General features: G+C 37.7%; 1 protein-coding gene across 2 annotated transcripts; it reads left to right on the forward strand.

Moving 5' to 3' along the window:
• On the forward strand, nt 5,813–7,815 carry LOC104723941 (golgin subfamily A member 3). Of its 2 annotated transcripts, none has more exons than XM_010442371.2 (5): nt 5,813–6,162; nt 6,585–6,744; nt 6,951–7,150; nt 7,249–7,422; nt 7,509–7,815. In XM_010442371.2, the coding sequence occupies exons 1-5, from the start codon at nt 5,977–5,979 to the stop codon at nt 7,593–7,595; spliced, it is 807 nt and encodes a 268-aa protein (XP_010440673.1). In that variant the 5' UTR covers nt 5,813–5,976; the 3' UTR covers nt 7,596–7,815. The 2 variants fall into 2 exon arrangements, with proteins under 2 accessions (XP_010440673.1, XP_010440672.1); XM_010442370.2 differs by having other exon boundaries at nt 5,816–6,162; nt 6,945–7,150.

The raw sequence follows: 13,068 nt of genomic DNA on the forward strand, positions 1-13,068 counted from the left end.
CTCCAATGAGACTACACGAACCAAACGACACATGATTTTTTGCCACAATACAGAGAGCCATCCACCGATCATTGTCCATGGAATAAACATCCAAAAATCCAGTCGTAAGAGCAGTTCCACAAATGTGATCTGAGAAATGTCTTTAAGCCGTTTAGTTATGCTGTACATGTGGATAGATTATTTGTAATAATGTATATGACGGTGTCCACGGTCGTATTATTTTGGGTTTGTAGCTTTGGGTATTATCATGGATGGACTTTGGTAGAAACCTATTCCGCATATAGATGATATTTAGAAGTTTACTAACAACTATAGATGTCCATTGTTGGACGAACAATCCAGTATATGCAGGGATGTAAACTGTTGACCATCTCAGGCTGTCCAAAATTAGGTATCCATATGGATGATACCATGCGAGATATGTAATAATATAAAGAAGGGAAAAGAGCAGTTCCACAAATGTGATCTGACAAATGTCTTTAAGACGTTTAATTATGCTGTATATGGGGATAGATTATTTGTAATAATATATATTATGGTGTCCACGATCGTATTATTTTGGGTTTGTAGCTTTGGGTATCATCATGGATGACTTTGGTAGAAACCTATTCCGCATATAGATGGTATTTAGAAGTTTACTAACAGCTATAGATGTCCATTGTTGGACGAGCAATCCAATATATGCCGGGATGTAAACAGTTGACCATCTCGGGCTGTCCAAAATTAGGTATCCATATGGATGATACCATGCGAGATATGTAATAATATAAAGAAGGGAAAAGAGCAGTTCCACAAATGTGATCTGACAAATGTCTTTAAGCCGTTAAATTATGCTGTACATGTAGATAGATTATTTGTAATAATGTATATGACGGTGTCCACGATCGTATTATTTTGGGTTCGTAGCTTTGGGTATCATCATGGATGGACTATGGTAGAAACCTATTCCGCATATAGATGGTATTTAGAAGTTTACTAACAGCTATAGATGTCCATTGTTGGACGAGAAATCCAATATATGCAGGGATGTAAACAGTTGACCATCTCGGGCTGTCCAAAATTAGGTATCCATATGGATGATACCATGCGAGATATGTAATAATATAATGAAGGAAAAAGAGCAGTTCCACAAATGTGATCTGACAAATGTCTTTAAACCGTTTAATTATGTTGTATATGTCGATAGATTATTTGTAATAATGTATATGACAGTGTCCACAATCGTATTATTTTGGGTTCGTAGCTTTGGGTATCATCATGGATGGACTTTGGTGGAAACCTATTCCGCATATAGATGGTATTTAAAAGTTTACTAACAGCTATAGATGTCCATTGTTGGACGAGCAATCCAATATATGCAGGGATGTAAACAGTTGGCCATCTCGGGCTGTCCAAAATTAGGTATCCATATGGATGATACCATGAGAGATATGCAATAATATAAAGAAGGGAAAAGAGATATATAGTTGAACGTTTCATAACTCAATAACGTTTACAATAACCGCAGTAAGTAAGCCATATGGATATGACAAAAAAAAATACTAAAAGTGATACTAATATTTCCGACGTCACTTATCCAGCACTTACATGGAATGGACCAAATAATTGCTACTCAGTACATACCTAACTCCTAGCATTTACCGCAGCCTTGAAGGCAAAATAGATGACAATTAAAAGTGAGTGTGTGGTTAAGAAGGTCCCAAAAAAGTACTCATAGCCCTCAAAACCTAACTTTCTTCACAAAAAGATGCAAAACACCATCAAATAGGATTGGTACACGTAGAAATGTTGTGACCTATCTGCTTGCATCTTGAACACCTATTAACCCTAACAGTGCCAGTTGAAGGTTTGTGAAAAATAAAAAATATACAATTTAATACATGATCACTCGCATAAGAAACATTTGAATAAATAGATGAAGCTTAGCGAATTCTTACGGGATATTCAGCAACAGATGGAGTTCTAGTCTTGATTGGCCTACCAGATGGCCGGCGGGACTTTGGTGGGATTATGTCCCTGCGAACAACTTCATCGGTCATGCCCAGATCATTGGGGTTAACTTCATGATTGATTACTCCTGCGTAAGTAGCTGCCCATGTACTAGAGTTGTTGGTGGAATACCTTGGTAGTTGGCAGCCAACATTGCGTGTCCACAAGGGATCTTTACTCGATCGTATTTTTTGCAAGTGCATTTTTTCAAATCCAGAAGGACATGGTGCTTCCTGTTGAACACCCCCACAATTTCATAACTCCAACTTAAAACAGTTGCAACCTTGCTTCCGGTAACTAGTGACATGTTCTTTGTCATTTGTTTATCAACCTCCGGAGTTACCAATCCGTTGTGTCTTCCAGACTATTTCCTCCTTGCACTGAACCATCGTGTTAACATAGCCCTAATAAACTTAAGCAACTCCACTACTGGTGACGCCCTACCCTTCCATAATGCTTTATTCAAAGATTCAGCTATGTTGCTAGTCATCAGATTGTAACGGTCACCCTGAAAATATGCGTGTGACCAATGAACAGCGTCGATTTTGTCAAGCCATTTAGCACATTCGATGTTCTTTCCTCTAATTTGTCCATACATCGACCGGAAAGAGCCAACCGTGAAGGCATGTGCAGCATTAGTGGCCAGTTTGGCAAGACCTTTATTGTGAAATTTGGCATTGACATTCTGCGCCAAGTGGACAATACAAGCGGCATGATGAGCAAGGGGATAAACCCTCTTCTTAGCAACGTAAATGGATTGACATCTGTCAAAAATGATGGTGAGGGTATTGCTGTCTGCTAGTATCCGTTCAAGCTTTTGAAAGAACCAAGTCCACGCATCATCATTCTCGCTATCTACAACAGCTAAAGCTAGAGGGAATACTTGAAAGTTAGCATCTTGGCCACTTGCAACAACACTCCTTTGTACTTACCAGTTAGATGCGTCCCGTCCAGCAAGAACACGTCTCACTAAAGCCTTGTATTGATGTACCAAACGCCAAAAACGTGTACAAGAACCTTTCACTACCATCTTCCTCGATTTTTGTTTTGATATTTGTTACAGTACCGGGGTTTGCGAGCTTCGAAAGATGCAAATATTCAGCTAGTTGATCATATGAATCTTCATCAGAGCCAAACAAAACGTTTGTAGCTTTTTCCCTAGCCCTACGATACTTACTGTATGATGCTGACACCTTTAGGTCCTCAAGGACCAATTGCTGCAGGTCCATTGATACTGGGGCTTTAGATGGATCGCTAAATTGTGCTTTGAAGACAGCAGCAATAACTCGAGATGTCGCCTTCTTCATGTAATTGCACCTTGTTTCAACTGGGCATGTATGTTCCAAACATGCTTTACGTATCTCATAGTATCCATTGTTCATTTCTTTAGCCATAATCCTCCAGTCGCATCGCTCAAAAGAACAATGAAGAACAAAGTAGTCTCGCTTTGTGCGGGTTTGTGTAAAATGGAACTGTTTCTTAATTGCATATATGGCTAAACCTATCTGGCAATCTTCTTTGTTGGCGAATTTTCTGCCCTTGTATATGCCTTTATCATCGTCATCAATGTAAAGATCAGGAATCTCATCCCTCTCATATTCTATGTCATCAAACAGAGGAGGAATATCAAACTCCTCATCATCAACATCTTCTAACCTCCTTTTCGGTTTAGTTGGAATATGTTCCTGTCCACCATTATGTGTCCACGTGGTCAGAGTACTTTGGAAAGGGTCACTACATGCTGGGTCACCGCTCAAACCGAAAACCCCACCAGAATCCATACCAAATTTCTCATCTTTTGGTAAAGATGTCCCACCGTTGACGACAATCCTATGGTCAAAACAGTCATTCGTGGTACACATGATTTCTACAGGATTAGCACGACCAAAATGATCTCCCACAAAGTTTCCCCAAAATTCTCGATCATAACCTGTAGGAGTAAGAATCTCCTGAGTTTGTCCTTCTTCTTCTTCTACATCTTCTTCTTCTTCAGAACTATGACCCCAGTCTTCAACATTACCATCAGCCTCGCACCCAATACTACTTCTCCAGTCTTCAATATTACAACCTCGTCTCCAATACTTTGACTCTATTCCATCCACCTCAGCCAATAGCGATGAATCAACCTGGGTGGTAGGTATAATGGGGATTGTTGATTTCGAACCAATAGTTCCTTCCATCTCAACATCAACATCAATTAAAGTGTTATTGGTAACAAAACTACACTTCCCACTCTTCCCACTATTACCGAAACTACAACAAGCTGAACTTCCGGTTGACACACGTTTCCCACTCTTACCATTAGAAACTCCAATCTTAAAATTTTCCTCCATTTCAGACAGACCATCGAGGACGACATCATCAAGTTAGCTTCCAAGGGCGACATCAAGTAATGGTGCCAACTCATCATCGCTTGTTCCAAAACTACATCCAGGCGACTTACCGGAGAGAGGAATGCCACGACCTCAAACATCAGAAACTCTATCCCCTGTATTTAACTCATCTATGTTTGTACCTCTGTTTCTAGACTCTTGGAAGTTGACAAACATATTTAAATGACGGTTCTTCCGAAACAATTGCTTGAAGTAGTCTCAGCCAACATCGGTAGTAACAAGTACAAGAGGAGTTCTCTCACCCGTGGTGAAAAGCATGTTGTTAGGAGGAGAAAAGCTGAAAGAAGCCTTCTTCTTCAGATAAGGAATTCGATTATTACAGCATCCTCAAGTTCAGTTAACGTAACATTCTCGGAGAGGGGAACGACCCTCGAAACGAGAAACTTATCGACCTCAAACCTCCAAACGCCATCCACAGAAGAAGCCCACTCGCCGCATAAGAAAATACAATGTCCAACCTGCAACCAAGAACGGTTGTTGGTTTATAAATCACATAATTGCAATCCACAGATTAGAAACAAAACTAATGATGCAATCAACGGAAAACAACCAAAAAACGTAAAAGACATTTATTACCATGGCCGCCATGTTCGGCTCAGCAAAACCCTATTCCTTCCTGCCTCCCTTATCCACACAAAAGGAATCCTTTATATATGGCTGCCAACATCAACTTGGAGGAACTATACACGTGTAATTCATACAGCCACATGATCAAATATTTTTAGTTACCAATGGAAGGATGAGATTCTTTTGCTCTAACAATATTGGTTAGAAAGGATGATTTGGTTGGAAGGAGTTGAGGGGTAAAATTGTACAGAAAAGAGGTGAACAGTGTAAAAGCAAGGCAAAAAGTGCCTTGTGGACAAGAAGTGTGTTAGGATGCAATAAAATTATGAAAAGTGTGTTAGTATGCAATAATTCCTTATTTTTTCCTTCTTTTTTGATTCGTCAACATCTTCTTCTAATCTTCTTCAATCCATCACCTTTATCTTCTACTTCTTCGATTTATCACCATAATCTTCTTCTTCTTTTTTTCCATTCATCGTCTTTCATAGTCATCATCATCATTATCTTCGCCTTTCAGATCAATACTAAGAGTTCAACTTTTCAAAACTAGGCTTTAGTGTCGATCCATTGATTTGTAGTATTTTTTTTTTAACAACTCAATTGTAAATCTAAATAACCGAGAAACTGAACTGAAATAAATGATTCCAAATCGAACTGAACCGAAATCTTAACTGGTTCGATTCGGAACAGTTTTCAATTTCTGAAAAACGAAAACAGAATAATCCGAACCGAAATATTCGAAGAAACCGAAGTCGCAGACCTAGTTTAAACTATATAATCAGAAAATTTTTGTGCCAGACCAAACCGAATTCAATTTAAACGGATTTTACAGAGTTTAGAGCGGGCCGGACCGGATCAGCCGGATTGACATGCCTAATACAGGTCCGACTGTCGAGTAGTACCTTTAACATGTTGTTACGTTGGATCCATTTAGATGCGAAGATCTGTAAGATCTGATAAAAGGAAAAAAAAAAAAAGACTTGTTCGAGATATCTGAAGGAAGAAGAAGAAGGGGGCAGCAGATAACATGTCTGCGATTGTTTGCGGAAAGAGATCTCTGTTCGAGGACTTAGCCGCCGCTTCTCCTCCCGTCTCCAAGAAAATCCGTTGCTTTTCTTCGTCTTCTCCGGCTCGTTTTTCTCCTCCGATTCCGCCGTCTTCTTCGCTTCTTCTCGATCATCTCGCCGCGATTTTCTCCGATATGGATAAGCAGGTCGTTTTCCGATCTCCTGCCTCATGATTTGTTTTGCCTATTTTTTTTTTTTTTTTTTTTTTTTTTTTTTTGTTACTTGAGCGGATGATTTTGTTGAATTTTTCTGATTAGGTGTCTCTCAAATATCGAAATGAAATTGTCCAAACGCGATTAGCAGTACTGAACATATCTATCCATGTTTGTGATGGTTGTTGCTCATAAAATTCTTAATATTGGTGTGTGTGATTCTTGATTCGGATTAGTTATATTGTGAAACTTGTTCGAATGATTTTTCTTTATCTATTGTCATTTGGGCCAATTAAAGGAACCTATTTTCTGATTTTTGTTTCTTTATTTCTATGGATTTTTCCTGATTTTCTGTGTGTGAGATAAGATTTTTGATTTTTGTTGGTAATTAAATTGTTGTAACTTGTGTGTGTTAGATTCTTGAGAAGGCAATCGAGGGATGTGGAGATGATCTTGATTCAGCCATTAGATGTTTGAATCAGCTTCGTTTAGAATCTGCCAATAGGAATTCAGACTCTGCTACAGACCAATCTTCTCTTGTAATCCAGGAAGCAAATGTTGAAACTAAGCAGCAAGGTAGTTTTGGAATTTTGTGTCATACGTATCCCATATCAATCAGAAAACTCTTAACTCTAGAAATCTTCCTAGTAGTTTCTCCCTTAACTTATCTACAGATATCATTAAGTCTTCAACTTTGCTAGATTCGGTGTATTCTGCATAACTCTCTGACACCCTCTACAAATTCTGATTTTTGAAACTGGTCTTTGTCTTCGTAGGAACAGCCAAGGATGAAGTCTTATCTAATGGAGAACCAAATGTCTTGAACTTGGACGGTACAGAGTGGGTCGAGCTTTTTGTTAGGGAAATGACGAATGCGTCTGATATGAAAGACGCCAAAACCCGCGCTGCAAGAGCATTGGAAGCTTTGGAGAAGTCAATCAATGCACGTACTGGTGCTGCAGCAATGCAAAATCTCCAGCAGGTGTTTTATCTATCTTTCTTCACTCTTGATTAACAATAACTGTTGTTACCGTAGATGGATATCTTTTTATGAACATCCCGATTTGCTTTGTTTATCAGGAAAACATGATGCTGAAGCAGCAATTAGAAGCCATTGTACAGGAAAACAGTTTACTAAAACGAGCAGTAGTGACGCAACAGAAAAGGCAGAGAGAATCTGAAGATCAAAGTCAGGAATTGCAGCATTTGAGACAGCTAGTCACTCAATACCAGGAACAGTTGAGAACTCTAGAGGTCTGTTACCTTAGCGTATGCAAATTTTTCTTGTCTTTTTGTTGATATCATTTAGATCTAAGTATTGTATTGGTTCATCTTTACAGGTAAACAACTATGCTCTGACTCTTCATCTGAAACAAGCTCAGCAGAACAGTTCCATCCCAGGACGGTACCATCCAGACGTCTTTTAATGCTTTGTGGGGCGCACATATATCTCATTTCGTTTCCAATGTATGTTTCTTTGTTGGTTGTGACTATTTATATTGATACGAAGTCTGGAATCATTGATGAATCACGATAGTTGGGGAACAACAGAGTCTCCGAAGTCAAAACTGTATTTTCTGTTTGTTGTTGTATATATTGGCTTTGACTCGGGTGATGGGCTCCATAGATATCAGATTTATTTCAATCTGTTAACGAAGACCAGATAGAGTTTATCTTTTGCTTTGAACTCTTAAGTTGGTCAGATACAACCTTGCCTCTGCTAAAAGTTGTTATTTCATTTCAAAGACTAAAGATTTATATATATATATATATATATATATGTTTGAACAAACAGATGTTATCATTCATTAGAGAAAGAGTAACCTACAAAGTAGGAAAGAGAGCATAGTAAAGCAAATCTCAAAGTTTAGAACAACAAAGCAGTAGAGATAGGTAAGCGCAAAAGATATTAGTGGCTTGAGAGCTATGGACCAAAAGCTAGCTAACGTTTTGGAGCTTGTAAGATCAAAGCATATCAATGCTATTTCCTTGAGCAAGTCAAAAGAAGGGAGGGTGGCCACTGTCTTGAAACGAAGATTGGGTGGCAATGAAACGAACAAAGCTGAGAGTCTCACCGGAGATAGAGCTTTTACAAGGGTTTGAGTTCCCGTCCAGCTGCAGCCAAGTAAACGCCTTGGTGAGAGGATCAAGATCCGAGGAGCGGTGAGGTGTTGCGGTTGACAGCGAGAGGAGACGGTAAGATAGACAGGAACTGAGGCTAGTGGGGCATTAATGGCTCTTAGGGACAGAAACAGATGGCTGGGAACTCGATGGAGCAAGCTCACCGAGGAGAGTCACCGGATGCAGAGGAGAGGGAGGGGGTGAAGGTGACGCACGGTCGAAACTGAGATCTGAAAACTCAAAGGGTCTCCGACGAAGCTGAAATTCGGATCAAACAGAGAATAGAGACCAAGGGAACATCGGAGATGAAGAAACGGTGGCCCAGCGACGCCGATCCGACTCGGCGCCGCCGGGGAAGAAAACCTCGATAGGTGTGCCAGAGAGAGAGCGCTAGGACTAAAGATTTATATAAAGCCTGGTCTTATACTTGTCGCTTGTCGGAGCAAAACAATAGCAACTGCAACAACAGTGGTGGAGTTGTTAAAATATCTGAAATCACATGTTTTATCCTCAAATTTGAATCTTTTTTTTTTCAAATTCATTCAAATCAAAACATAATCAAAATATAATGTGGATTTTAAAATTGGATAAATGATTGATTATATTTCTATTAAATTTGTGAACTATCAAGATATAAAACCGTTAAGAATGATGAAAACCCGTTTGAAACAAATACAAATATATGGGGGTGGACGTAATTCCCTTTCTGTTTTGTCATGTTCCATTATGACCTACACCCGTTTTCAAATTCCTATTGCATAAGAGAATTCATTATCAATATGGGACATTCTATATTTGGGACAAATATGTATTTCCAATTGAAAACGGGACAGGAGGGGACGAAGACATAAATTCTCAAACTCCCGTATGGAATAAACATAAATATAATTCATAGTATATTTATATATCATATGTTATAATAAAAATATTACAAAATTAATTGACTTCTTTATTCTTATTATTTTATATATGGTTCACCTATATTTGATTACGTTTCTTTGTTCTAGGTTTGAAAAAGGGGGTACACGGGAAGATAATTTTTTGTTTTATTGTATTTTGAATATATTTTATTTTTATCATATTTTAAATCTTTGAAGTGTTAGTGAGAGCGTTATAGTATTGTTTCTTATTTGACTTGTTATTATATTTACTGTTATTAATTTTAAATTTTATTATTTAACAAAGTGAATTAGTGGTTTTTTTTTGTTTGTAGTAATTTTTATTACTCCACATAAGTGATTTTGTTTTAGTTTTCCTCTTTGTTTTTTATATTGAAAATTTTGCACTATAAGCTTTTAGTATTAAATTTTGTTTTATATATATATATATTTTTTTTTCTGCGAAGTATACGAAAAATCCACAGGTCCTTAAAATATACTAAAAATTTCATTAAACTTGCCCTTTATAAAACTCTACCTTGCTAAATATTTTTTTTTCGGATTGAAATATTTTAGCACTCAGATCCACCCACCGGCAAATTTTGGTTATATTGAGAGGCTTCAAGATGGATTAATTAAGAATGTTATTGAACAAAAATGGGGAAATAAGTAATATATCCACCCACCTGCAATTCTTTGCAATTGAATTTGAATCGCATAGTGATTCCTAAAGAATTGTTTAGTTGTAGAAAGAGGAGTTTGGAATGGGTGAGCAGGAGAGACATATTGGACCGAAGGAGAAACGTCATGAGACTCCATTAATGACGTTATCTCTTTAGTATGGTCATGAGACTCCATTAATGACTCAATGGTCAGAATTCCAAGATTATACATGTACTTTGCAATTGAGGGTTACGTAAGAATTTTAAGCATGTACTCTCGAATATTGTTAAACAATGTAGATGGCAGGATTTCATGTATCTTATACTAATCGTTTTTTTCATTTGCCTTTGTTTGACATGTCCAATTATCAATGTTTTTGTTACGAATGATTATATTGTTGTATGGATGTCCATTATCAGCACATTAGTATAAATCATAAACCATCCCATATATATGTTGTATCCTATGCAACAGATGAATACAAGAGAGAATTGTTTCCCCACAACATCTTGTTCTAACACGTTATCAGCACGAATCCCTAATCGTGAGCTAAACCCTAGCCGACTAGAAAAAAAAAAGTCTAATCCATGAATCCCAATCGATGTCGTCGTCTTTCTCCGACGTCTCCTATCTCAAGCTAAAGAGTTCTTCGTCAAGAGCTTTGAACGACACGTTTCGTACTCCATTGTATATGATCTTTCATACTTGCTTGTTATAAAATTATTTGGTCGAAACCGTAGCCAACAATCTCGTTTTCACACGTCTCCGTCTCCGAAACCATTGAGATAAGTAACCTCATGCTTCATTGTTTATTGCTTCGGTCAATGCATATTTAACGATCGTTTCATGAAATATGTTTGTTACTGCTAAATAACATCAATGAATCTAGTAAGTATGTGGACTATTATTGTTCATAGTATTATTATTTAGTTTGGTCAAAAGTTTGTTTTGGTTTGATACGTTATTAGATTCTTCTTATTTATTTAATTATGTACTTATCGCCACATACTTAAGTGATAACATGAGATAAATAATTGCATATGAAGTTCATACTATAATCAATTGATCGCTTAATTTCATTATTAGCATTTTGATATTTTATATATACACTAGATAAGGATCCGCCCGACGTGCGGGTTTTAAAATGTTATAAATAAAATTAAATTGAACAAAAATATTAAAATTTGTTGTACGTTATTTATAAAAAAAAAATTCCTATTATACACTGATTTATATCAATTTACAAATTTTTGATATATATTACAATTAAATGTATTTTTTTACACCTAAGTATATTGTATGTTACAAATATATTCTTTACCACCACCTAGAAAAATAACTATATAAACAAATTAAGCCAACTATTATATGTCTATTTATTTTCACTTTTGCATAGTTTTATTTAATTACTTGTTATGAAACTAGAGAATTCGAAGGTGTAAATCTCTTGTTATTATTCATAGAATCGGCATAGAGGTTACATATATATAGTAAGGGCAAAGTCTAAACCCAAACCGACTAGGACTTAGTACTATGGGCCTATGGGCCGTACAGATCATATGCACTAAAGGGTCCGGTTATGGAAGTCCACTCTAAGTGTTTTACAACACTCTCCCTTGGATGACATAACCGTGCCAATGCTAAGGGATCAGTGCAATATGCCCGGGGGTGCTGTCTCATTAAAATCTTACCAGGAAAACCCAATGGGACAAAACCATGGTGAAGGAAAAAGAGTACAGCACGCATTGCTCCCCCTGTTCTAAGCATCCCTAAATTCCTTAAGCCTCCGCATTCCAATCTGGTGCATGAACTTCTTGAATGTAGTTGTCGGTAATGCCTTAGTGAAGAGATCGGCTGAGTTGTCACATGATTGAACTTGCACCACTTGAACTTCTTCGGCCTTTTGTAGTTCATGTGTGAAGAAGAACTTGGGTAGGATGTGCTTCGTCCGATCTCCCTTGATGTATCCTTCCTTGAGCTGTGCGATGCAGACCGTATTGTCTTCGTATATGACCGTTGCTTCCTTATCGTTNACTTAGTACTATGGGCCTATGGGCCGTACAGATCATATGCACTAAAGGGTCCGGTTATGGAAGTCCACTCTAAGTGTTTTACAACACTCTCCCTTGGATGACATAACCGTGCCAATGCTAAGGGATCAGTGCAATATGCCCGGGGGTGCTGTNCGTACCACCGTGAGTAAAAACATAACAGGTTTGAGACCTTGAGTTGTGCGGATCCGATAAGTAACCTGCATCAGCAAAATCAACTAAACCTTCATTGTTATAGTTAGTATAAAACAAACCAAAGTCTGTTGTCCCTTGTAGGTAATACAGAACATGTTTAACACCATTCCAGTGCCTTTTAGTCGGACAAGAACTAAATCTTGCTAGGAGGTTCACGGCATAACATATGTCCAGTCTAGTGTGGCTAGCCAAGAACATTAACGCTCCTATAGCACAGAGGTATGGCACTTCAGGACTGAGAACTTCTTCATCGGCCTTCTTTGGACCAAATGGATCTTTATCCAAGTCAAGGCTCCTCACAACCATTGGGCTGGTCAATGGGTGAGCTTGGTCCATATTAAACCTCTTGAGTACATTTTCTGTATATGTCATTTGATGCACAAGGATCCTATTATCTATGTACTCAAGCTGCAATCCCAAACAGAACTTAGTCTTACCTAGGTCTTTCATTTCAAATTCTTTTTTGAGATATTCTACTGTTTGGGCAATTTCACCTGAGGTTCCAAGGATGTTTAAATCATCCACATACACTGCTATTATCACAAACCCTTTCTTTGCAAACTTCTTTATAAAAATACATGGACTGATTGGGTCATTCTTATAGGCTTCTTTGGAAAGGTACTCACTTAAACTATTGTACCACATTCGACCACTTTGTTTCAGTCCATAAAGGGATTTGTTCAGCCTTATGCAGTATTGTTCTCGAGAACCACTCTTATCTTTAAGCTCAAAACCCTCTGGTAATCTCATATAAATCCCATTATCCAGTGGACCATATAAGTATGCAGTTACAACATCCATTAACCGCAAATCCAATTTTTCTCTTATAGCCAGACTTATTAGATATCTAAAAGTCGTTGCATCCATCACAGGGGAGTATGTCTCCTCATAATCTATTCCTGGTCTTTGAGAGAATCCTTGTGCTACAAGCCGTGCCTTATATCTCATGATTTCATTACTCTCATTTCTCTTCCTTACAAAGACCCACTTAT

This window comes from Camelina sativa, chromosome 11, assembly GCF_000633955.1.
Source record: "Camelina sativa cultivar DH55 chromosome 11, Cs, whole genome shotgun sequence".
Classification (NCBI taxonomy): Eukaryota; Viridiplantae; Streptophyta; class Magnoliopsida; order Brassicales; family Brassicaceae; genus Camelina; species Camelina sativa.